The sequence below is a fragment of the Struthio camelus genome, chromosome 7 (assembly GCF_040807025.1).
Source record: "Struthio camelus isolate bStrCam1 chromosome 7, bStrCam1.hap1, whole genome shotgun sequence".
NCBI lineage: Eukaryota > Metazoa > Chordata > Aves > Struthioniformes > Struthionidae > Struthio > Struthio camelus.
Window position 1 is genome coordinate 35,574,511 of NC_090948.1, and position 27,618 is coordinate 35,602,128.

Below are 27,618 nucleotides of genomic sequence, written 5' to 3' on the forward strand. Positions count from 1 at the left end.
CCATTTGCAGAGACAGCTTAGCCCGTAGGAAAGAAACCATCTTTACAAACCGATAAGCTTGTACCCCACTGACTATCTCTTCTTTCCAATAAGTAATTATTGAAAACCAAGAGTTCAGGCCTTGGGCCATGGCGTTATTGAGACGCTAGGTAACCTCTTACTGTCTAGAGATGAATACCACACAGCTGCACTCAGCCTGCCAAATCCCTCTGCAAACTGACACTGAATGAACCAATACTCCTCATTTATAGCCAAAATGCTGTGGCAACGAGTGGCAGTCCCCCAAAATAACTCAGCAACTTTCTTCCAGTGGCCGATAGGGGTAACTGCCTCACCAGCTGGGGTGCTGTGAGCAGCCCCACAGGATCAGCGCCACGAGCCCTACCGGTCAGCAAGGCCGGGAGCTGCAGCGCGGAGGAGACACCGCACCAGGCGGCACGCCAGCCGCTTGCGGCCCTGAGCCCCGGGGCAGTCAGCGCTCGTAGCAAACCGGCAGGGACAGCACAGAGCTAACAAGGGTGAAAAGAGAGCCACTGCCGTTATAAATAACTTACTTTCCTTGAGAAAGCACCTCAGTATCATTTGTTTGAGCCTCTCGGATATCTGAAGATCTGGTAAATTTGAAAACTGAGGAGAGAGGGAAAGGGAAGAGGTTTGCCCCTTGCCTGGGCATCGTCTGGTGCCAGTCGGGAGGCAGCAGAGAGCAGAAGGGAAGAAAAACCCATGCTTGGGGCTTTCTGCATGAGGGCAGCTGCAGCCACCCCACCACACGCACGGCGTTCCCGAATTTCCAGGGTGGCTGCACCCCGCCCTCAGGCCTGCTCCTGCCCCCCAACACAACCCCAGTCCAGGAAGGCAGCCATCTGATCATTTCTGCTTTACAGACGGGCCTCCCGGATTTGTGAAATCACCTGGGGCAGAGAAGCAGAAAAATCCGAGCTTTCAGTATTTAATGGTCTTTCAAGTACTTCCTATAGGAAAGAAATTGAGTAAATATCAACCTGTACAGGTTCTTCACCATGACGAAATTAAAAGCAGTATTAGAGCAGTAACAAACAAAAGCATCTCCCTTGCTTTTTAATCTCAGAATTCAGGTTAAAAATAAGATGGACTTATTTTATGTGATGGTAAATAAATCTCTGTGGCGTCTGTTTTGGCAACGTTTGTGTCTTGAGGCACGAGACATTTTCAGTTCAGAACTTCCTTTACGGGGAACAAACAAGCAACAGTAAGAGAGAAGAAGATATGCGCGGAGTTTGTGTAGTGCCACCAGCGAGCAGTGATGAGACACGCACTACTTGATCTAATCCAAGAAGGGAATTTATTGTCTTGGGATAATATGCCAATGGGGGTTTGCAGTAGTCCTGAAACACAATATAATCTAAGCTTTTACAAAAAAAAATTTAGCATCAGAAGGTTTGCTCTTGCTCATTCCCCATGACTGATGGGCGATTTAATTTCTGATTTAATTATCTATTTTAATATCTTATATTGTTTTCATTTACTTTAATATTTTATCTTGACCTTTAAGAAATGATTTGCAAGCATTTTAAACCTTGTAAGTGTAGAAGCTTTGGTGATACCTGCAATGGGGCTTCTCAGAGGAAATGATAATTTAATGATTTCTCCCACGGCCTTAGTCGGCTAGACCAGGACTGAGCACATCCCCGCTACACTGGCCACGGAAAGCGCTCTGCTATTTAGTATTGTGATTTTTAAGAGTGCACTAAGCAACAATGACACAAACGTGCAGGAAATAACTCATCGTAAGTATCAGATGAAGTCTAGATTCCTTTAAAAGGACGCATTGTGGCTTTCGCCTACTGAAAGTCAGACATCTATTAATAGACATACATGTTCTCTGGCTCGTTATGGAAACAAAGCTGTATTTTCCACAGTTTGACAGGATTAGGCTTCCCTTCCCCCAGCCCCTCCTTTTTTTGCTTCTGTAGTTCTGCTGTCTTAGTCTACACTTAAAAATACTGTCTGCTCCTCAGTCAAGTCCCAGCACGTTCACCGCCCTTGCAGAATGCAAAAGGCCTTTACACCAGTACACAGACAGCCGTGTTTGCAGAAGATCCTTTATAAGGCTGCACCGCTCGTTTTGGCCTCCAGTATACTGCCTTCACTGCCTCTGTCTAGCCCAGGCTCATCCACCGTTCGACACGGTCACACACAGCCCCTTTGCGCTGCGCGCTCCCACCACGCGGCTGCCGTAACCCCTGTGAAATCCGCTCGTTCCGACTGCCACAGGTGTCATTTGCCTTTCCTTGCTTTCTCCTTTCACTGCAACCCTCCACTCCTCCTGCCTTACAACAAGAGTACCTTTTAGACTACCTTGTACCGTTCTCAGCTTATTTACATGCTGGATGCAACAACCCTGAGATCGCCTTATTTTTCAGCATAACGTATTTGATAGCTGGATATATGTGAGCTGTAACAGGAGGAACCCAATGAAATGTTATTGCAAGATGTCATTTCACTCAGTCAGTACCGAATGCTGAATTCTTTTCTGAGCACAAATAAAAAGCAGCATAAAGCTGGCTCGAAATATTTCTAAAATCCCTTGCTTCTGGCTTTTTAACCATTGTAGCACTCTCATATCACGTTTTTAAGCTTTTCTCCAAAAATATGACTAGAATTACTCATTAAAAAGCTAACCTAAGATTCTCATGAGATTATATTACTCCAAGAGCTGAGGACTAAACAAAAGCATCTAATTCGAAATTTGTAACACTGTATTTCAAGTTTTGGTTAAGCTTACCTCGTTTTTGCTGTGTAGTTGCTCAGTTGCTTCTTTTGCTGAAATGCACGAGCTCTGATCTATTCTGCAAAATAAAACAAGATTTTTCACTCAACAAATCATTCATTTGTGCTGCAAATATTCCAAACTTTTCACTGTCTCTGCACATAAACTACAAGTTATGTGATAAAAGTATTTTATTCCAAAAATAACATTCCTATGAAAATTATTTCTGTATTTTATATTTCAGGCAAAGTAATAGTCATTTTACTAGATTTCTTCGTCATACATCTAAACTGTGAGTGAAATCCTGGAAACGATGACATCAAAATCCAGGATCACTCTGTGGCACGTATAAATAAGAAATGAGTTCCGCAGGAGCAGGAGGGGCTCTCAGTATCATGAACGAACAAGGCTAAAGCCAAGAAAAAGCTCAAACATATGTAAAACGTAAGCACGGTTTGTCCCCCATACTTTAAGGCGGGAACAAGAGTTTTCCTGTATTACAGCCATATAAAGAAACCTTTCCGTGTTTGAACTTAACAATGCTTTAGGCTCCCAATCTTCAACTTTCTGCTTAACTTCACTTCTGCAGATTTACTGTCAGGGGTCATTTACCTGTAGAATCCCCAGGACTGCATTTTCCTCCTTCATCCCACCCCACATTTTTGGGAAGTTACATACACAAGTTTCTGATGGGGTCACCCGTGCTACCGCGACATGCACTTTTCTATCTACCCCTCCCCTTCAAAGCAATGGCCAAGAGCAGCACGTCTAAGTAGCACCAGCAGCTATACAGACATGGAACTCACAAAGTCCCCAAGCACTCTCACGAGGAGCTGGAAATCCTTTGAGGGAGTAAGAGACAGTTCCACGTTTTCTACTAAGTAAGTTTTCTACTAAGTGTTTTCACTCTGCAGCCATCGGAGAGGTCAACAGCTTTGCTTTTCCCTCCATGCCACAGTGGTTCTCTGCATGAAAACACGAGGATGGTCCTGGAGTGGTGAGAGGAATACCTCTCTTCCTGCTGACTACGGCTAGGAGATGACTGTTCCCCATCTGGGCAGATGCCATCATGGCCTAGGGCTCCACGAGCTCCAGGGTTAGTTACTGCAAACGCATTCCACCAAGGAATGAAACTGAAGCCTAAAAATAACCTCACATGGATTAGGTCAGCAACCTGCAAAGCCTCGTACCACAGCTCTGTCCTTTCCCTAGCTTCCCCAAGGCAAACACAAGCTTTCCAAGCTTAAATCCAAAGCCATACACGGGTATATCACGAGTCGCCTCACAACAGCAGCCTTCGGCTGAAGCAAGAAAACTGCCGCTATCTCAGAGAATGTGATTTCGCATTGCTGCGAGGCTGGCGCTATTTGCTCAGGACTGGCCAGTGTCAGGCTCACCCACGGACGTGATCAAAATCAACACAAAACAGATTCTTTTGGATGAAAGAATTCCCGTTTTTCAACCTAGTCTGCTCAGAGTAACCCCAGCAAAATCAGTCCGTTTTAAAAGCCTCTAGAGAATGCAAAGACAGTACAGACAGATCCAGGGACCTCTGATGTTCTTCTTAATACAATTATGAGGCATTCGAAGACTGAAATGATGGACATGCCATAAGAACTTTCCTTACCAAAATAGATGCACCAGACAGCTACTGCAGGGTGAACACCTGCTTGCCCTCAAAAAAAGGATCCGACGTACGCAATTCATGCAGGAACGCAAATGAGTCGTTTTGGTGGCGAAACACCTAGCGCCAGAGCGGGAGCTCTCCACAGCGAGCCAACCCACATGTAACTTGACACACAGAGGCATGATCAGGAGTGATTTCTGGAGGTACTTGGGCAGCAAGACGCCTTGCCAGGGTACTGTACAAGCAGCTATCTACTTCTATACAGCTTTCCACATATATATTTGCTTCTGCCTTCTCTCCTGAAAATGAGTAAGAAATGTCTCTATATCGTGAAGAAAACAGAAGAAGAAGAAACAGCAAAATGCAAAGAGGTGTACACCTAAAAACCAGGCTCTAGGCAGCAGGGAGGACAGGCCTACGAGCCAGCAGGAGAGAGTTAAAGAAAACAGAGGAAGTAGGGTCAGAGCAAAAGGACTAATTTTATAGTAAAGAGTAATATAGTTACCTTCGGTTTAATAACACGTTAGGGCAGCCCTGCAAAGCTACAAAAAGCTGAAGATTGAATTCACTATCACAGGAAAAAATATCTAGAGTGATTTATTGTGTTGAACTAGAACTAGACATAACTGAAAGGAAAAGAAATTTGCCAGATTTGTACTTGTCCTGTACTCATTTGGATGACATCAGTCCTTTCGTAGTGCTTAACGCACAGAAAATGTGAACCTACCTTAACAAAAGAAAACAATAAAAAGGAAAGACGACGAGCAGCTTGGTAAGCGATGCTGTGGAGGACTGTTACAGCGTTTTTGCAGGCACTGTGAGAGATGTTCTACACGCTTCACAGCTATACCACTCAGGAGTCTGGCACTTTCCTTAAACTCTGGACAGTAAAAAGTTTACAGCAGCCCTAAAGTACCGCCTCTCTTTCATTCAAGCTGGTATCATTGGCCGCTCTTTTAGGAATGCGTGCGTCTTGCATTTTATCATTTCTGTTTTACTAACAAATACTGGAGTGCAATGATTTTAGTTCTGCATTATTTGTATTTCGGTGATACTAGATGTTTTCTTAAGTCATTGCAGTGACAAACAGTTTTTTGGTTTTTTGTCTGTGAAGACCACTTACGCTAACAAGTCATATACGCATGCTGAGCTGAATCTACTTCATAGAGTTTTGGGGTGTGCTCTTTTTTAGCCAAGATTAACTGCTCTGCTAGACAAATTCAGGTTATCGGACTGTAGCTAGGCAACAAAGGACTTACCATTTAATAACTACGGGTTGGATCCTACTCTTGTTAAGAGTCAATCACAAAATATCCATTAACTTCAAAGGCAGCAGGAACAAGCCCTAATTTTCCATCTGTGCCGAGTACATTAAATTATTTTAAGTGCAGGCAACCCTTCCTTTTGTATAATTTACGTTATGTAAAATAATGAAAACGGTAATACTCTCTTATTGCTACTCTTCAAATACCTTCCATATGAAGTACGAAAGGCCTGATCTCTCACCCTCCCTGGAACGTGGCTGCTCTGGCTTTGGCAGACCTCTCCTGTTGTGCTGTGGCACAGATGACCAAGATAACAGTTCAATAACATATATATTTGAAGCTTGTGGACATACAAAAAAAAAATCTAAATACTAATTATCATAAGAGCTCCAACGCAACTTCAAGGGGAGGATCAATTTGTATGAGCAGTGAGCTGTTTAAAAGCCACAATTACATGTGAATTATTGAATTATGCATACCACCACTTCTAAACACACATAAAATTCACATAAAATCACATAATTTTAAAAACTAAGAAAAAACGTTTAAAGATGACCTAAGCAAATCCTCTTCCACGCCTAAACCAGGAGGGAAGCACTAGATTCTATAATTTGCAGATCTTAAGCCTTCACAGTTCTTTCAATTCCGACTCTTAGATTAGAACGGGATTCTTGTACATTCAACCAGTCAAACTCTGGATTAAACTAACCTGGTCCTCAGGAGACTTACTTGCCTATGTACCTCAATGCCATGCACGCTCGATGTCTAGGGCCAAGTAACGCATTAGAAATACCAAGATAACTCCTGGTAAGCAAACCACACACTACGATGTGGGATGAAATCCCTTTTCCAGATTCAATTTCAGTTTAACCCAATGAAAAATGTCTCCATCTCCGGTCTAGCCGCCAGTTCTATCCTTGCCCCTGTGAGGATGGCACACTGGCCTAACAGCTCAGAGAGGGCAGCCTCAACTGCAGTCTCACCACAGCAGAGCACTCGTTCCATCTCTCTACAGGTTACATCATGCGATTCTGTAGGAAGACCAACCTCACACCCAATACACATCAGCGTCAGGGAAACAAAAGCATCCTTTCTGACATCTGTACCAACAAACCAAAAAAAAAAAAAAAAAACTATGAAATTCAGACACAGCCACCACCTTATTACAGGGCTACAAGTGAACGGTTAAAAATCATGCTTGTGAACGCTTAAAAAGCGAAACAGAACCGCAACAGCCTTTTGGATTAACATAAGGCGCGCACTTCCCATTAAAAAAGTAACACCCTGAAGAGCCCAACGCTGCTTGGACACTTCCCAGGCTATTCCTTGGCAGTCCCTAAAAGCTGGAATAAGCAGACAACCAGAGAGCTAGTGTAGCAGTGCCTGTCTCATAAATTACAGCAGTTTACATAAAGGCTGGCTGTGTACCGCCACACTCCTCCTTCATATCCTGAGTGCCTCTTTTGTACTCAGAAGGAAGAGCCCTAACTTGGGCTAGAGTAAGACGCTTTTTTTTGCCCCCCTGCTTTTTAAAGGGTATGGCAACCCAGGAGCTTGCTCAGGGATTTTCCGTTCTTTAATAGAGGAAGTATCTGTGGAACCATAAACACCAATATTTTAATACCAAGATCCTTGAAGAAACTATAGTTAGAGCCGGCCAATCGTTTCCCAGCAAAGCAGTCTTTCATCAGCAAATCCTGATGAGCGTGCTGACACAGAGCTATTTGCAGACACGCACTGGTCTCGATGAATTTTGCCAGGTCTGAGGCAAGACTCGGGAGGGAATCAGGCCAGGTTTCCTCCCCGCTCTCGCCCGGCAGCCCGCGCAGGACTGCAGGCTCCCCGGTACTGCCTCACTGCGCAGCTCTGCCATATGGCACAGGGACAGCGGCACTTCTGCTGCGCCCCTGCTCCCTCCCACGCATCACCGAGTTGTAGCTGCTCAGCACGAAGTGTGGAAACTGCGAGAGTCCCCACCAGCACTGCACTTTTAAAAGCTACTTGCTTTGCAAACTTAAGACACCAAACCCTCGCTGGAGCTCAGTATCTCACCGGTGAGCACAGAAACCCCGGGAGACCCTGGCTGAGACGTTGGCCCAAGGCAGCCCAGGGCTCTCGGCATTTCCAGCTTTTCTGGGAAACGGTCACAGGTCCGGCAGCAGCAGCAGCAGCCGCCCTCTGGGCTCAGCAGAAATTAGGGATGAGCCGAGGGGCTAGCTGGGTCCTACTGAAGGAAGCCCTTCCACTTCTGTTTTCTTTGGAGAATGGGGAAGAGGGGGAACTTTCAGGAACTGCTCTTTAGCAGAAAACTTTAAAGAAAAGTATAGTTCCCACACTGACATGGAATGCAAATTTTTCTGAAACACAACATTCCCACAGCCTGGGAGCTCCACATTTCATCCAGCTCTCTCTGAAACAGGCATGTGAAGAAAACATCACCCTTTGCTCAGGAAACTGAGTACACGGCTCTGCAATCCAGGTCAGTTTTGCTTACTGAATCAGTGAAAAAAATCATTAAATCATTAAAGAGTGAATCAGTAAGAACAGGTTTTTCTAATCATGCCTGCCATTACAAACTAATTTTCCTAGTCTCTCTGTCATAAAAGGCAATTGTCTATATTCCAGTGTTTGTTCCTTGGGCCTGCTTATAAGTTTTATCTCCCAACGGTACAGATGCACTCTTATCCATACCCAGCTACGCACAATGACCTCAGCAGCATTCGCTGTAGTCACTAAATACAGCATTAGAAATCCCTGTTCTCTTCATAAAATGTAAAGGTTTCCTTCTGTGCAGATGGCATTTGATATCCTAAATTGATGCGGAGGTTCCTAAATCATGCTATATGATAAACTCCTCTTAAAACTGAAGTCCTTCATTCACAGGGCAGATACAGCTTAGCCAAGAGTAAGATAAATTCTCCCTTTTTCCTGACTGCTCCAAACGCAGTATATAGTTACCCTTAAACTTCTTCACCGAGCTTACCCGCCCGTTTTCCCTCAGATCCCACTAAACTTTTCCTTCACTGTTGCACTAGTAAGTCGTGGTGTAATTGGCAAATGAAAGGACTCAAGTAAAAAAAAAAAAAACAACCAACCCACCCACCCACCCCACAGAACAATCAACACATGTATTTGCAAGTACTAGCTCTGTGGGATGTTTCTCTCGGACCGCCTGTTCTGCTTTTCCCTGCCACATAACCGTGTACGAACCTCCCTTGTTACGTCATCCGGAATCTAGATTGCTCTGCTGAACAGGGACTGCATCCAAAAGCTTTTCATAGCTGAGTAGTTTTTAATCCATATTTAGACAAATTAACTTTGCCCTGTTTTTAGTGGCACCACGCTGACTAGAACAGACTTCAAGATAAATTCCGTACAGCTCAGAGGTGTTTAGAGCTTTAAACTTCAACGAGACGAATGACAGGGCTACAGCAGTCTGAAGAAACCAAATCATAGCAGAATGAACAACCAACCGCACAGGAAACCACCAACCTTGCACCTAACACAGTATGGGGCAGAAATGAACTCTTCTTCTCCTGCCCTTCCCACCCACGAGCGGAGCTTGTGCAGTCACACTCCTGCAGCAGCAGTGCTCATGTCCCCTTCCCCAAAACACAAAGCCTTTGGTCTATGAGTCAGGGATGCTAGGAAGCTGCAGTTTTCCAAAGCACTTGTTAATTTTACCAGTAACCTAGCAAAGGCAGAGTAGAAGAAAGCGAATCTAGCTGTGACAGCTGCCTGCTGCCAAGCCTGAATACTTAACCTTTGCCATGTCCCAGAGTGGGGAAGGCAGAAAACAAGGCAAGACGTTGTACCCAGGCAGCTGCAGTTGGCAGTCTGCTGCACGCCATCAGCTCTGGGCTCCTGACACACCAGCCTGTGATTGGCACCTCTGCGTGTGAGGCCGGGACCATCAGCTAACGTGTGTTTGTTCCCGGTTTGAGGTTTTCCATTTGGGAGTAAAATGGCCTCAGTTTTGTTGCAATATAATCAAACCAAGACACGTCAAGAGTTGGGAGGTGATCGCCGGGCTTTTGCAGCTGTTAGCAGGATAAATCTAGGCGCGAATATTGAAGTGCTTTAACACTTGTAGAAAACATAGCTCCTAAGGAGATACCCTGGTGTTAAACAGGAATAAATGGCATAGTGAACCATGGCTTAAAACCTCCTGACCTAAAAAGGCTAAATGTCGAAGTGGACAGGGGAACTTCATTCTGGTTGCTGCTTTACTGATGTACACTGTAACTCTAGCTCTTCTCTTCCAAGATCATATTTCTGTCATTATGTTTCTTTCAGGAATCACAAAGTTAACCAACGTTATTTCATTATCTGTCCAAACAGAGACAGAGATGCTAGCTGCGTCCAAGTCTCTGAGACCGAACTCTCTACTCTCCTTCCTAAAACAAACCTATGTGATTTTTCCATGAGGCAGGATTCCTGGGATGGGGCTAATGAGAAACACTTTCTGCAGGGTAGGACTTCGCCATGTTTCAATTGCAGATACAAGCATCGGAGAGTGAAAACAGTTCTTTTTGCAAGCTAATTAAATGCTTGGTCATTCTGCTAAACCTGCCTTTGAGAGCATGAATTAATATTGCTTGCAATGTTGCCTACTAAAAGCTGTGGCTCAGGCAACTGCTTCGTTTCTCCCACTGCTGACCTAGTCCTGACTGGAAACATGCCTCGGAGGCAGAGAGCTCTGTATTTCTCCTAGCTGTGCCCCGACCACTGAGCGCCCCCAGGATGTCCAGCCTCTCCAAGCAAAGCCATTTTTTTTCCCCGTCTGCCTTGCCACCGCACGTCACGCAGCACAAAGAATCGCCCTTAGATAAGGCTTTACTACAAACACGCGCAGAGCGAAGGCTGAACAACGCAGGGCTGGGAACTTGACTGTACGAGTGAAGGACACCAGTTATCACTTCAGGGTGCCCAGAGCCTCTACCACACTGCAGTGGAGGCACTAAAAGCACCTAAGCTATCACGCACCTTCAGACAGAAAATAAAGGAAAGATACCAAAGTCCTGCGCTCACCTGCCTTAAACACTACGCACACAGCAAAGCAGAGCTGAACTATTACCTGAGTATGGGACGTATGTAAAACAATGCCCCCAGAAGAGACGACTCGAAAGAGCATAATTGTATTTGCACAGTCCAGTCCTGTTTGTAAGAGCCAAATCATCTTCTTAGGACAGGCCCTCACAAGTAGGTTGGGCTATGGGAAAGGCTGGGGGGGGGGGGGGAGGTCAAAGTCCCATTTCTAGCCTGTTGCACAGCAGGGAAAGATCGGGAAGAAAACCATGACTCCCAATAGTTATCAGAGGTGAATTACTTCATGGTTTGCGGAATTACCTGCAATCAAAACTTGGCTCATACCCGACCCGAGCTTCCTGCATCCTTCGCAGCACTGGAACGAGCCCAGTTCCACAGTGTCCAGGGATTAGTACGGAAATGCATGCTGATGCTAAAATCGGGCGTGCAGATTGCCATTCCCATTTCTCAGTAGGAATACACTCTGAGAAAGAGTGAGGCAAGTCAGCACCGGGGGGGGGGGGGGGAGGAGGAGGGAGGAGGGAGTGCCAGAAAATTTTTGAAACCTGGCACAGAGGAAGTGAAATTTCTAAACAGAGGATGTGCTTCCTGCTTGAACTGTAAGGAGGTTAAAAAAGGATAAAACGTGCCTTCTTAACATCATCCTTTCTGCTTTCTCCAAACAGCTCTAGCCGTTATCAATGAAGAAGGCAGTTGCAAGTGAGAGCCACGAGTCTGAATATTTTATATAAAAGGCAGCAAATGAATTAGCCTTTCCTACAGTTAATGAGAAGTGAAATGCACTGTCTTATCCCACGGCTTACCTTGGCAGAAACCTCCGGACTGTTTCCTGGCATCTGAAAGGCGTATTCTGGGCACAGGCATTAGCGGAGGCTCCTGCTGTCCCCTGCCAGGCTGAGAGGCCAGGCAATACGTTCTCCAGCTCCTGCAGAAAGCAACAGAAACGTTGAGTGCCCGGTCGGTAGTGATCGGGCTGAGTTGAACACTTTGCTTTAAGGAAATCAGAGCTCTGTGAAACTGAAAGCTGCTTTGTGGGGTTCACAAATGCTCTGTAGCTGTATCTTGGTAATAATCTGGCAACAATCGGAAAGCACTAACTTGAAAAGGTTCTGAACAAAGCAGTATCTTCCTTGTAAAACACCTTCTGAAAGCAGAGCAGACAAGAAGCCACTGTAACCCATTTTCTATTGATCAGTTACATACCAGAAGTCGGCATCTGAGCTAGGAAGTGCTACACACAAGGGTTCAGTATTTTTGCTTATATATGCACTCACATTTCAGAATTACTTATTCTTATGTCAGTAAGCTTGGGCATCATAATACAAAACTGGCTCACAAGCAAATTCAGGTCACGTAAGAAAGATCAGTAAGGTTTAACCAGTTTGCTTTTGCCCTTTCCCAGTTTATGAATAGCTCTATGAAGAGAGTATTGCTGCGAGAGGAGTAAAGGTCAGCAAGAAAAAAAAAAGTCATAACAGCCACCTTGCCACACTAAAAATAAAGAAGCCAGTTCAGTCCAACAAATTGACGCCAGAACTAGGAATTAGGTAGGCGTTTTACGCCAAGCTCTCAAAAAACAGTTGTACGGGCTGTGGAAAGTTCTTCAGCACATCTTTTTTTCCTTAAGTATAAAATGGGTTGCATTATTTCCCTTCTCTTGCCAAGGGGTAAGTTAATAAAGTTCTCTGAAAACATGATCATTACAGTGCAGCTTTTTTCTTCTTCGTAACTTTTATCATCCAGTTTCTTTGTAACAGCTCACAAAATTAAGATATGGTATGTTTTGCAAAGCACTAGCGTCCACTTCCGATGGTAAAACAGCGTATTTGATTTTGATCCTATTTCAAAGCTTAGTCCAAAAAAAAAAAAAAAAAGAAGAAGCTTGGACAAGAACTTGGAGGGCTGAGGTCATTCTACATTAAGAGAAACAGTGGCTGCTTTTCACTTCCTTCTGAGTCTGTTTCATCTTCACAGATTATAAATGAAGCCTGCTTAAAGATACACTGCATTTAAAACACAAGTAAGTTACACGTTCATAAAACTGTAAACATTATAACAAGTTGTAAAATTTAAAAAAGTGGCCTAAACGGTCTCCTCTCAGAGGAAACATTCAGTGGCCGCCTCTGAAAATTAACGTTAAAAGCACAAAGGGATCTTGTAAAAAAAAAAAAAAGCCTGGTAAAAATAAAGAAAAAGTATGAACACTGACATTTTACTTCCTCACAGTTTAACAATACTCTATCTTATTCTAATCTCAGTCCTCTTTTGAAGTGCTAGGATGCTCTTTGGATACGGGGAAAGTGAATTCCTCCCACTTAGTCCTTAAGATGAGTGCAATAAAAGTGTTTAAATCTCGCCGCAGAAAGAGGGAGCTGTGACCATCGCGGTGTCAGGCTCTTAGAAGGAAGTGGCTATGTGCTGACTCTGACAAACACGACCAGCCGCGGGGTATGTCCGTACTGCGTGTAGGTGCGTGGACCTGCCCTGGGGCTGGAAGTAACTCCCCTGCCAGGTAAAGCCAACTGAACCGATGCAGCTTGCTTCGGTGTTGGCTGCTGTCGCCGAACCGAGCTTTCCAGCCACACCTGCTTCCCATGGGGGCAGATTTCCAAAACAGATGCTGTCGTCTTTTCAGATGAGGTGCTATGAACCCCTGGTGATGGTCACTGAACTGACTAGAGTTGCTCTTGCTTTTCTTACCTTTTGCCTCCTTCAGAGCTTTCTAGGTAGAAGCCTTCCCCGCTTCCCACGTCTGCAGTTTCGCGTTACATGGATGGCGTTTTATCCAAAAATGGTAATCACAATTCAGGTTACCAATGACTGGCACTCTTTTCCAGCTTGTCTAGTTCTTCCATTACTATCTCAGTATTTTTTTCCCCTGGTATATAAAAATGATCATGCGCTCTTGGGGACTGAACAGGTCAACACAATAGTTTTTATTAAAGCTCAAGGTAGAAGCGGACTGAACCAGTTCAAGCGTATTTTCTTTCCTCACAAACCTTCAGTGGTCTGGTGGTCCGTGGGCAGAACAGGCATATTGCCCATTTGTGTGGTGACAACAGCACTTAGAATCTCACTTCTAAGGACTAGGTTACACTTTGCTAGGTCCTGCACATGACAGAAACAAGAAAGAAAAACGCTATATTCTCCAAACTCTATATAGACACCAGAAAAGACAAAAGACAAGAATTACGATTACAATTTCCCATACTGAAAATACTCTTTCTTAAATAGATCAAATAACAGACACGCATAGGAACAGCATGGATCAGATCTCTGGAAAACCTGGGCAACTGAAGCGGCGGGGGGTTTGCCTTATTTGTAACTCTCAGGAAGGCAGACTGGGGGGAAAGAGGGAAGAGGTCAGGACACTGGAGAGCTTCTCATAGGAGCTGACTTTTCTAGGAGTACAGCCTCATTACTCGAGATTCCTACTCAGGACACAAATCCGACCTCCTTTTACGCCCTCACAGGACAATACGGAGTTTGAAGGCACAATAAATATCACAAGAGGCAAGAGCTATTTACTTAAATCAGTTGAAGACCTGGTCTAGAGCTCTTGCACCAGCCTCAACATTTTTGCCTAGATGTGTAAGGTTTTCTGGTTGTTAACTGCAACTACTGTTAACAGAAAAAAATGTTACAAAAAAGGAAAAAAATTGTTACAGAAAAAAATGAAAACTGTGGGTGCTTTGCAAATGAAGTGAAACAAGTGGCATTTGAGTTAAGCAAGCCTTTCTTATGGCTGGGGCCCGCCAGCAGCTGCGCTATTTAAGTTAATTGCTCCAAGGTCAGTCCAGTTAAGGTGAAAAATGCAAAACTGCCGTTGAAGTGGTGAACACGCTTCAGCGAAAGCCTCCTCCCTCTTCCTCGTCCTGTTTTTTGCAACAAATACCCCTCTCCGGTACCAGCAGAGAGAACACATCAACTCAAGATGCTTTATTTTAGATGAAAGGTAAAGCTGAAGACCCAAACGCATGTAGGTAGTAATAAAGGCTCAACTGCAGGCTTGATGTTTTTTTTGAGGACTTGGGGCTTTTTGGTTGCTCCGTGTGCGTGGGTGCGTGTGCTTGTGTGTCAGTGAGTTACGTCATTACGATGTTACAGAGTATCCCTCAGAAAACACCCTCGGATGGGACTTACGTTTCTTAAGAGTAATGAAATCCACTCCTCATGCGTCAGGGGCAATCAGCAGTACAGTGCTGCCTGCTGTTACATTCTTGTTTTGCCTTCACTCTGGGATAAGACTTCTACAACTAGGCTGCATCTGGCAAGTGGCCTGCGAAGAGGGAAATCTCCAGGCTTTGCTGAGAAGAGTGTAATCACCACCACGCATGTGTATGTTAAGATAAATCAGCTTCTCCTTCACAACCTTTTTTTTAAAATCTCTCCTTCAAAAAATCACAGCATGTCATACCCCATCTCTGGCAGAGCGCTTGAATTAAGAGTACAGCTGTATTCACGTTTGCTGTGTTTACACAGCAGCTTGAACTCGATCCGCTGTTGAACCTGAAAGTGCCTTGCATCCAAAATGTGGCTTATCCAACACACAGCCACTGCCAGCTCTCTTTGAATACGAGCTTCTGAGCTTGATCTCCTGCTCTCTGGGAACACCGCACCAGCGTTTAGGCACTCCTCAACGTGCTACATCAATACAGAAAACAGCGGCAACTTGACGTCCTGAACAGAAGTGTTTCCTGCCCCTTCTGGAAACGCCAGTCCATACAAGAAAATAAACAGGTACTCTGAATGGGATTGAACGCATGTATTTAACTCACAAGGAAAGGTATGGTTTACACAGAAATGGAGTCTGCCTAAAAACAGACGTGGAACTTGCAGGCTACCCGGCACGTTTGCGTGTTTGCGTAGCTCATGCCTTAACCTCGGCTTAATTTTCTGATTCCTGCATATTTAAAATTGGAATTTTAGTATCAAATTACTGGAAGTTCTTTTGAATTAATGCAATTTTCCCCACTTCGTTTGTATTTAAAATAACAAATTTCACACAGTAGCTTTCAGCTTTCCCATTTCTAGATTTCTATGTCAAGCTACCGTTCAATTTTTATCCATTCACTTTGGCAATTAAGACTTTAAAAACTTAACTTCTACTTGCTCTATCAATTAGCTAGCATGTTTAGGGTCATTTTATAAACATATCTCAGTATCAGTACAGAATCTGAGGATGAAACATTGAATAATCTAAATTCACATGGCTGCGCAACAAAGGTGAGTGAAGGGATTAGGCAAGGAAAACAGTCTTTCCACTCCAAACCATCTGTTCGCACACTGGCTCTCCAGAGTATGTTCTGAGCATATGCTTCCTCACCTCTTGAAGGCCAATAAATCCTGATTAACATGATTTTCGATAGATTAACACTGCAGAATTGCTAAGGAAGCTCATGAAACCAGGGGAAAGAGGAACCCAAACAGCTGGAGCATAGCGGCACAATCACTTCCTAGCAGCCTGCCTCTGTCCCCATACTTTGGGAGGACATGGCTGTCCCCGGAGTGAGCTCCTGCACAGCAAGAAATAACTGCATGCAGTATCCAAGGAACAAGCTTTACTCTGGTGACATTTTATCAGCTGATATGCGGCCAAGTGAAGTAAGTTTATTAGACTTGGTCCTGTTACTCATCACTGTAAACTCAATAGCCTTTTCTAGATCAAGACCTGGGGTACGCAACCACAGTACTGCACTCGTGCCCAAAACATCCGAGGCACAGGCGTCATACTTCAGAAGACTGAGGGCTTCAGGAAGGTCAAGATCCCCAAGGTGGTTGCCTTTCCTCTACTTGAGCACTGAGGACTGTTCCCTCTCAGTGACCTCTCCGCTATGGAAGTCCTCTGGAGTTTCACTAGTAGAAAGGCACATAAAATTGGTTCCCATCCAAACAGACTTTGATCCTTCCAGCACATGCAGCACAGTAATTCCCCTCCCAATAGCCTATTCTGATTTTACAATGACAGTTTTCTACAAGAGCAACTCATGGTCTTGTAACACACAGGAGGAGAGAGCATTTCCTCGGTTTATCAGAGCAAAACCGTTAAAGAGGTATCGTCCCTGTCTCTTTTTGATGCCACAGCAAACGCAGGCTGGGGAGGAGACTATTGAAAAAGCGCTCCATCAATAACATCAGGGTAATGAGGAAGAGCAGTTTAATCACCATTTGCAGCATATCATACTTGCCTTTTACCCAGTCATTGCTGCTTGTCAGCTCCTCATTAGCTGGTTTTAAGCACACCATTTATCCCACTGAGGGGCTTGGTGGCAACAGGCTTCACAAAAGGCAAGGCATATGCCACTGCATGGAGTTTCAAAGTATTAGTCCAGCTATTCCAGATAATAACAACCTGCCATATGCATAATCAACAACTATTGGAAACAGAGCAGTATTTCACTTTCAGCTTCAAAATGGAGACAAACAGAAGCAAGCAGCTCACTACTAGGGCTACTAATGCAGACAGCCACCCGGGCGGCTTGAAGGACACAGCATGCCAAGGAGCTCAATGACAGAAACAAACCTTCCTCCCACAGAATCAAACCTTTTGCAGAGCACTTCTGCAAGCAGAGCCTTGTTTGTTATAGGCGCGTTAAACAAAGCCCTGCGCCAGATATCTGCTTCTTCAGGAAAAAAGCCCTTGAGGTTCCTGAAGGTACAGCAAAGCAAGAACTTCAGGGACAAGGAACATGCATATCATTACTCCTGTGAATGAAGGGTATGTGAAGTGAAGGGCTGGGCATGCGTTTTCTCCACAACAGCTTCCTTCTGCCAACTTCCAAGAGGCAAACTCTGTCCCTTACAGCAAGCACCACTGAACTACGTGTAGATACAGGATATCCTTTGAAAAGTCTTTTGCAGCACTAGGATACAACACCCTTTATGAATAAGCAGAGTTCCCGTTATGAAGTGATGTTTTGCTTTGTGTTCATCTTTTACAGCACTGTCAAAGCTCACTCAAGTACTCCTATCAAATCAAAGGTAGGGTAAAATAGTGCCTACACATTTCATCTCTTCCAGTAAGCTAGAAGTGGGAGTGATGGCTAGTGGGGGGGCCCAGGACCACTTCTATCTTTCCTAATTCAAGCCCTGGAGCCATATGAAAATTATCTGCCTGACCCTGTTTTTCTTTTTGCTCCCACAGACTGCATGCTTGAATTGCACTGGCATTTTATGGCAGTCTAATTATACGGCTCAGAAAGTTTCCAATGAAAGAAAATCAGCATTTTCAGTTAACCTCTTCAGGCCGCATAAAATGTTACAGAAGAGAGCAAATCTGTGCTGTGTTAGCCTCCATTAAGAGGCCCCCGCACAGCATACGGAGGGAGGAGGCACAGACAGGTGGCACAGGTAGCTGAAGATCATCTGTGAGATGAATCTCTCCTTCTTTAAGACTTGTTGAGGACTCCTTCTCCTGACATGCCTCCGCTTGCTCTTCATAGCGCGCCGTTTCCTATAATTTTTCCTAGCTGCTGATATACACGCACACCTCACCTCCCCGTATTCTACGCAATACTTCCTACTAGGGCAATATAATTACCAAAATCAGCATTTATTGCATCATCTCAGGGATGAACTCCAGCAAAAACTTGCAAGAAGATTAGGGCAAGAGCTGATGTTGATATTCTGAAAGAATGGGATGTCAGCTGCTTTTACGCTTTCTTCCAGGATCTGAAAAGATACTCCTCACTCTGAAAGGTGAGATGTGCCATCCAGAACGAGCTACTCCTATTCAAAATTTGAAAGAACGGACCAGAATCACTTCTCATCCATGAAGGGTGCAAAGCACTTCAGAAAGTGCTTTGCAAATTTCTTTCCACAAATAAGGAGGTAAGGAGAGTCAGAAAACAAATAGCCAACCACCCTACGCATAAACAAAGACGACATCGCTACAGAGGTTTCCCCAGGCCTTCTCTCTGCTACAGCCTGCCAAGCTACCAAAAAGTTAAACGTCAGCTGTCTTGGCCCAGGACTTAAACCTAAACCAAATCGCCCTCCTACACTGAACGTGAGACACAGTTCAGGAAGCAGCGGAGCACAGGGCGGGAGCAAGGCACTGCCAGCAGCTGCCGGGTGCTGGTAACTCTGTAGCCTGCACAGCGCAGTACCTCCGCACTCAGCAGCAGAAGCTTCTTCATTTCAGGCCTTTTCTTATAGCCGTCAGAGAAGTTAAAGTTCTGCTTCCCTCAGCTCAAGCCTGTGGGCAGAGCACCGGCACCAGATGCTGCTGACATCCCAGAGGGCTTGTCGCTGGCCTTTGCGGGCATCGGGCGACAGCTGAAGCTGAAGCCATCCCTCCCTTGACACCCTTCTGAGGCAGCCCTAACGAGCACCGCAGACTAATGATCTGGGGGACTGGCCGCTGCTCGGCCTGTAAACTGACGTTTAAGAGTCTCATCCCCCACTTCCTTGCCCTACCTGCAGTCAGTCATTTCTACTGCAGAAAGCAGAGGTGAAATCCTGCCAAAGCAGAATGGCAGCATGTTATGCTTTTTCCTCACAGTTGTTACTGCCAGGACACCAAAGAATCCAGCAGTAACTGCTGTCATTGCAACAGCAGACCAACACTCACCTAGCACTCCAGGAAACCCTTCTAAAGGTAAAATTAATAAACTGCTACGATGGAAAGGGCATCTTTGACTCTTGGATGAGGTCAGTGCAGCTGCCATCCAGCAGCCCAAAAGCAAAAGCGCATGCCATTATTGCCTACCAAAGTCACCTTAATTTTCTGAAGCCTTTGTGTCACAAAGAGATCAAGTGAAAGGCTGCACAGCTTGTAGAGGCAGCTCAGGGAACACTATGTTTTAAACACTGCGTTAAAGGATCAGTTTCACGGCAATCTTCGCTCCTGCCCCTCAAGAGCCCGTTCTCACACACCAAAAAGCTACAGTAATCACCTTTCCAATGAAAATGGCTCCAAGAGAGATCTCAATGCTGAAAACAGAGCGTTTCCAGCAATGCTTAATTTGTTAGGAAACATCAGTAAAGCAAACTCTTTTGGAATGTGCTTATTATTTAAAGATGAGAAAAAGAGAAAAGTAAGAGAAACGTGTCCCACAGGCAGCCAGAACACCAGCACAAGAAAACCTCTGTTGGTCAAATTAAAAAAAAAAAAATAAAGCAGAAAAAATCTAATCAAGTTCTACAATTACCAAGACTGTGTATTTGGTGCAAACAGCCACAGGAACTCTGAAGAGAAGGATTTACACATCTGCTCTCACATATGCACTCCCTTCTGACAGCCGAACCAACACACCCCTCCATGCAACTCCCTGGCCGAAAGGAACTGTCTGTCGTTACAGGAGGGGGCCAGGGCTGCAGGTCCCTGGGAATTAGGGTGGATTATTGTGGGGTCACAGTCAGATCACGGACTCCCAGGGAGCCCCACTCTGCATTTTAAAAGGCATCTTTGCTCAGACTCCGCCAAAACCCTCCCCTTGGTAAGTTTAGTTTTTTACCTGACTTTCCTCATGGCTTCTTCCATTTTCTAGCTTTGCAATGGGCTTAGGCTTCCTTAGCTTCAAGTTGCCCATTGCAGGTTTTAGTGGGCAGTCAACTGCTGCTTGCTCCTTTTGCTGCAAGGTGTCTTGCAAAGGCAGCTGCCTTTCTTCTAAAACTGCAGCATTGTCCGGGTAATTTTCTTTGTTATCACCATCTCTGTAAGAAAACAAAAATGAAATGCATCAGGAAGGACATCAGACAGATGTCAAACCGTTACGAAGGAAGAACAGCAACAAGTTCTTAGCTATTCACGGAATTTTAATTTCACCAGTTTGAGCTGTCTACATACCAAACAAAAACTGCCTAAGTTAATAAAACGGTTCTCTCTCTCAGGGGATACCATGATCAAACCGCAAGCTAAACTACTGTTACCATTATCACATATTCATCTGCGGAGCCATTAAAATAAGGCTACTCGTGAGAACCAAAACGTCCTGACACACAGTACTTCCTCCACACTTTCCCATCCTTTTAAAGGCTTCTGGACAGAGTGAGGAAGGCACACATAGGAAGCAGGGTTTGAACAGCTGGAGATGTGTTTGGGTAGAAGGGATAAGCATCAAATGCCAGGCCTCAACCTGAACCAGGTCTAAACTTAAGCCAAGCCGAAAGTTTGGAGAAAGGTCGCTCTCCACGGCAGCGTATCTGTTCGTTTAAGAAGACCTGGTGTTGCGCTTGAATGCTCGGGTGAGAGCTGAATCCGGTACAGATTGAATTCAGTCACCACCGAGCTCTGTGCCTAGGACACTCTTGCGAGCTCATCCCCACCCAAGTGATGCAACGTGGGACGGCTCTAACGCCTTCCACCAGGAGCCTCACCCCGGCACGGTGAAGGAAGCCCTCCCACATAGGATGCGGGGGCTGCCCTGCTCGGCTAGCACTGCGAAGAGCAAACTGTGCTGCCGCTCTGAAATCTGCCCTGGCTGGCACTTAGGTTTCGGACAGAATTTCAGACCTTATGGTTAGCTGAGAGACGTCTCCTGATGTGAAACTACTACAACCCAGGGAGCCGAATTAAACCCCTCTAAGATTATTTTTAGAAAGAGTAACTCGTTAAATCAACATTTTCTCCTAAGGATTCTCAGCTACCAAACTCGCTTCCCACCTGTGGCCCATCTCCAGCCAGCCAGGCACCTGCAGGACGCCTTCGGAGTCAGACACCATTGCTCCCCACCCCTTCTCCTGCGAGCTTGCTCCAAGGTAGCTGTTACAGTTACAGCGCAGCTTGCTTTACATCCTATGAGTATTTCAACAATATGCTGAAGTGCAGCTAATTTTAAAGTATCATCCGATTAAAAAATCTTTCTGGAAGGTTAAGCTACACCCTCTAGCAATTAACATATACTAGCACAGCCGTGAGAGACTTATACCTCAAGAATACTTCAGTTCCATTACAGTTTGAAGGAATTCTTATTTATAGAGATGCTCTTCAACAGGCATAACCTCCTACTTTTACAAACTCACCACTACTTTGTGTACCTTTGTACAGTAAAAATCCATGTATTAGTATCAGAGCTGCATCTGAACAGAAGTAATATGATGCGAAGCTAAGAATGCAGACCATCACATATACTCCTGTAACAACAATATTTAATCCCAATATTGTTTACATGTAAGTGCACAAGGCAAACACGCATTTACCAGAAGTACTAACAGCCTAACAGGTAACACCTCAGAAATTCTGCATTCCCTTGAGAATCATTCCCTTTCTAATGGCTGAAGAGAATCACTGTGACAGTTTTACTTGTTGCCGATGCACTCTAGACAAAATTTATGGTAGAATACCTGGGGCTGGAACTGGCTGCTTGATCTTCACGCACAGGGTCTGAATCTCCATCACACCTTGAAAATGGATACAAAATAAGTGCTGACTTTCTGGTAGCTGCAGAAATTTAGCTTTTAATAACGTGACAGCTCAGCTCAAAGTAAGTATAAATACATTTCTCTTTCTCACACTTTAGCTGGGGTCATTTACTGGCATAGCTTCTCCATGATACTCTAAATCTCAGAGGAGAAAGAGGGTTTATAGCATTAAGCGTGCAGAATTTGTTACACCTTTTTCTGCCAGCTGGAAATAATATGACAAAGAATTCGGCTGCTACCATAAAAATTACTGAAAATTTCAGAGAAATTCTATGTTTTAATTGCTTACAGTATGCTTCACTTCAAAAAAAAAAAAAAAAAAAAAGTACTACAAAAAATAATTAACTAAAGGTGTTTTCCTTCTAGATTGACAGAAATCTTACCAATAGTGAAGCAGTAATTCTCTGTGGTACCAGCAGCAGGAAAAAGAATTCCAAAGAAGTTAAATTACAAAGTGATCACTAGACTAAAAAAGCAAACTCTCAGAAAATTTTCAAGCCTGAAGAATCACAATAAACCAAACAATTCCATCCCATTTAGTTAAAAATTTCAACAGAATCTGTTCCTAAGCCATATAGCTGCACAACCGAAAGGGAATTCTGGATAAATATGCTAAATGCCCCAGTGCTGACGAGTACATCATGCAGCATGGCTTAACTTTGCAGACCGATATACCTGCAAAACCCAAAAGCAGTTTTTCTTCAAATATACATGTGTGCATGTGTATATATATAAATACACACACACACACACACTTATAACAAATATATATATATACACCCTTGCAGGGTATTAGTTCCTGGCACAAGCTGGGGCCCTCTCCCCATCCTGTTTAATCCCAATCCCACACACACACACACACACACACACACACTTATAACAAATATATATATATATACACCCTTGCAGGGTATTAGTTCCTGGCACAAGCTGGGGCCCTCTCCCCATCCTGTTTGCACTCTCACGCACAGACACTACGCAAGCCTGGATCACTCGAAGTTTGCTGGCAGAGGAATCTGCTCATTATGCAGGAAGCAGCCTGTACGTCCACTGTTTCGTTAAATTTTTAGAAGAGTTACCCAGCTTAGGACAGAGCACATCAAGTGATAAATTCAGTTCTGCATATTCCTCTTTCCCACTGTTCTTCTGCTAGTATCTTCATCAAAAGCCAGACTGCTGCAGAAATCATTTAAAAGGACACTCAGGTGTATACACTTCCAGACTGTATCAGCATTTGGCTGAAAGCATTGCTGAACGTGACCGTGAACACACACCCAGTGGCAGATCCCTCCTAATCACGTGGTGTTTCTGCAATGGGCAGATTTCTCCCCACAAGGCAAACTGGGATGACAGATGGAAGAGAGGGACTGATTTACACACAGAATGGATAAATTCACTGTAGAAACCTAGCTCTGTTTGTCTCCCAATGTCAGTCACACCTTCTCCTTTGGTCTCCCAGTAATCATCTTATGGGTCTTTGACACCAGCAAGATGAGGGGATAGGAGTATAATGGGGGGGCAAAGAGGGACACCTGGTACAAAAGGAATGAGGAACCTGGACGGAAAACATGATGGAAAACTGCAGAGGGAGGCAGACATGGGAAGGAAATACACAGGAAGGAGACAATAAGGGCAGGGAGGGAGCTGACACGTGAGAGCAGAGTAAGATGCCACCAGGCGTGCCACGTGCCATGCAACAACAGGTGATGGGAGCCAGGGCTCACTGAGGAGGAACCTCGCTCCCTCCTCGTGTGCCACAGGAAGAAGAGGAGGCAGCAGGAAGCAGCTCAGACTCCAGCTCCTCTCGCCCCCTCTGCCCAGCCAAGGCTGCTCGGCACCGCCGCGCACTGCGGCCTTTGGTCCTGGAAGACCGTTTTGGCAATAGGGAACAGTCTCTGGGAAGGACGACGGGTGACTAAGTGTAGGTTCATCAGCTATGGCTTTGTGTGCATACCTGTGTGCCTGGTCCTAAATTTTGGGGAATGCCTTGGCAGTTGCTTTCATTGAGCTGGCTGTAATGAGCGTGAGCTCGAGAAGCAGAGAGCCTTACCTAACACCCAGCAACTCATTAACGTCACAAATCAGGACAGAACTTATAAACAACATCAGTAAGCACGACCTAGTGTATTTAGGCAACAGGAAAGCAGTAGAAAGGAAGGATAAGAAATAATGAATCAGAGAAGACAGACAGAGTGTCCGCTGTATAATAAAAAAAGACGTGAGGAAATTCACATGCATCGAATCATCAAATCTTAAACTGTTATTAGAAATTTTTCTCCCGGTATGAAAGAATATTAACCATGGCAACTCACTCGCACAAGACAGTGCCTGAGGCTAAGATCGTAGCAGGACCTTTAAGAAGATGAATTCATGATATATATATAAAAAAAAAATCCATCATTAAAAAGCAGAGTATTTCAACTTGGTTTCTTAAAGAAATGCAGCTTATGTGATCATGCCCCTTACCTGCACCTATGAACACACGCATGCACACACTCCTCCCACTAGTAACTTGTAAATCTCATTATCCAGTCTCAGCTATATTTAACAGATAGGGGGATATGCAAGAATTGGGTAAGTGTTGTGAAAGCCTGTGGTCAGGTAGTGAAGACAGATTTCACTAATCCAAAAACTGCAGCAGTATCTCACTCATTAGCATTAGTGCAGACACCAGAAGAGCTTCAAGTCATAAACCCGTACGGGCTGAAGCTTACATCAGGCAGGAAATTCTTTTCACAAAGCCACACCACTGTGTGTATCCTTTTCCTTGAGTGCCCAATCTAAACACAGATTGATGGAGATGACTCTTAAATGTAAATAAATCCATTACTGATCTTAAGGCACTGGCCAGAGTCAGGTCAAGGATGGGATCCCAGTCCAGACGGACTGCTGCTCCGGTTCTGTAGGACAATGCCTGTGTGTATTTCTTCCAGAGATTTCTCATTTGTCTGTTTCTTTTTTTTTTTTCTTCTTTTTTTTTGCCCTTTTCACCTTTCCACAGTAACCATTTCAGTACAGCTCGAAAGCTGCCTCCTTTTGCAAACTTGACCTTTAAGATGCTCACACGAACAACTTCTCTTCCACCAAGCTGTACGCATGGCTTGCTGGCAGCACAGAAGCCCTAGGCATTTGCCTTCTCTGGAGAAACGTTCCTGAAAATATTGTATCGCTGCTTTTGTATCTTTCATGAAGCCCTGATTTTTGCCTTTGCCACAATTTAAGACAAAATTGTTGAATGGGGTTGTCTAAGGTAGAATGGCAAGCTCTCTCTTCATTCTGCTAAATAGAAGTGACCTCTTTTCAGACATGCCCGGCACAAACAACTAGTGCTAAATCAGTAACAAGCGCGTACTCTCAGCGCTTCTCAAAAACAAGCGCTAGTGAAAAAGGCTCTAAACAGGGTTTAAGGAACTCAACTACGGAAACCAGGTTTGACTATTTGGACAGTGCTTTTTGATACGATTGTTCTCTTGCTTTGTTTTCTAAAAGCATATTTCTACTGCTATGTCTGTGAAGATAAAGTTAAAAATTAAAGCCACTAAAACAAAACCAACCACAGCTTAAATGAGGGATATTCAACTTTCAGGCAGTTCCTGGCTGAGCCTTAGCTCAGGCTGCTGCCCCTGAGCTTGGCACCGCACTGAGCGCGTCCCTCTCCTCCTGCCCTTGCCCAGCAGCAGCACGGACACCACACAGGAAGCTTTTCTGCCCTCATGGCCCTTGTCTTAATGGTGACGTGAAGCAGCACAGAGAAGGGCCATCACTTTCACATTCTGGATAACCCCAAGCCTAAGGCAGGTGTCGGGGCCTCCGCAGGTGAATCTCCATGTAAAATGATGAAAGTACTTAAGGGACAGAGAAAAACAAAGACTGAAATACAAAACATGTAGTTCCTGTGATCTGGCTATTCTTCTAAGAAGGGGGAGCATCCCAAAATTTTATAGAACACAATTCATTCCTTTACCAACGGGAACAAAGGAAAATAATTATAAAGGAATTAATGACTCATCAGCTTGTGTTAAGTCTTTTGGTACTTATCACAATCACACAAAAAGAGCGACTAAATTCAAACATCAAATAAAGCAAGACAGGGATGCAAGAGGCTGAAAGTCATTCGGATCCCTATAAATTGTTTTCTCTCTTTTGCTTTAGTGATTTTGACAACACTTAGGAATGGCTCAGACTGAATTACAACCTGGCCTTGCTTTCAAAATAGATCATCTCCCCACAACACTTAAGCAAACAGTATTTTAGCAACGTCAAACTTACCTAATACACAAACAAATCTATAAATCATTTCCTTCCTGAGAAACCGTTTGGCACATTATTGCTTCACTAAAAGCTTTCGAAACAATCAAAAGCATGCAAATTATCACACAGAGAACTCAACGCCAAAATTGAAAAATAAAATAAAAACAAAGAATATTTTATTTGCAACAGTTACTAAAGCCTTTGTCTTTCTAACTTCCTAATGTTCTCCCCCTTGTCTTGTTCTGTTGCCTCTTTGTAAAACACACACATAAAGAAGATCAGGATATATAGCCTTATTGTCAGGATATAAAAGAAAGTCCTCCTAATAGGTTCATTGAATTGATGGCAAAGAGACAATGCATTTGCTCCTTGACCTGTCTAAATAATGTAAAATTATTTTGTACCAAATATTTGCAAAGAATGCTTTTTTTTTTTCTGCTAATGCTTGCAGGAAGTACAGACCATGTGTTCTTAGAAAACTGACACTCGTGTTTGTCAAGATCATCAGGATCACGAGTGAGCAGTATTTTCACGTGAGATTTATACCAGGCTGAAGAGTCATGCATTTAAACATGTGTGATGTACATCAAAAACATATTCCCCCAGAAAGTATTTCACTGCTAAATGGTTACAGAGCGTATGTAAAGGCAACTGTTCCATGCAATCTTTTCCATACTCTCAATAATATACTTAGACTACAGAAAACTGAACCAAAAATACGACAGAAGACTTGGGATTCCTCACATCATAGTACTTATAATTATTCTCGACAGTAGCTAAATTCATCATTCATATTTAAGAATAAGGCACATCGTTAAAGTGTTCACTTACTCTGCTAAAGCTGTGGTGCTGAAGGAATTATCCTGAATGCTGAAACAGAAACAAGAAAACATCAGATAGGTCAGCAAGGCAGGCAGGCTCCCTGGCTCCCGCTCAGCTGTCGGAGCATGCACAAACATGGCATTGCAAGGCAAGGCTCTGTGTCAGCTCCGCATGCACAACCGTACCTCAGCCTGCTCTGCACATGCTCGCAATCAAGGAACTGTAGGGATTAGCCTTACAACGCTCACAAAGCCCATCCAGCAGCGCTTTGAATTAATACGGGGATGCAGGTAGTCTGCGAGGCTCAGGAAGGGGTCATATGCTTTCATAACTGTAACAGTGGTGTTAAAAAAGGCTTGGGTTTATAAGCAAGTAGCTGGTATTCTGTTCTTTCAACATTTGCTCTATTCAGTTGGCTCATCAAACACAATTTTTTTTTTTTTTTATTACTTAAAATAGGGTTGCTCAGTTAAGACCTCTGGAGGCTTTTT

The 27,618-nt window shown here is 44.2% G+C and overlaps 1 protein-coding gene across 1 annotated transcript in view; it reads right to left on the reverse strand.

The window, feature by feature from the left end:
* Positions 1-27,618, reverse strand: part of FAM13C (family with sequence similarity 13 member C) — a 138,832-nt gene that overhangs the window by 30,163 nt on the left and 81,051 nt on the right. The window contains exons 7-11 of the mRNA XM_068950728.1: positions 27,137-27,175; positions 21,977-22,033; positions 20,149-20,347; positions 11,494-11,615; positions 2,765-2,828 (exon numbers count right to left, since the gene is read on the reverse strand). Coding sequence (XP_068806829.1) covers positions 2,765-2,828; positions 11,494-11,615; positions 20,149-20,347; positions 21,977-22,033; positions 27,137-27,175 — 481 coding nt within the window. The remainder of the gene's footprint in view (positions 1-2,764; positions 2,829-11,493; positions 11,616-20,148; positions 20,348-21,976; positions 22,034-27,136; positions 27,176-27,618) is intronic.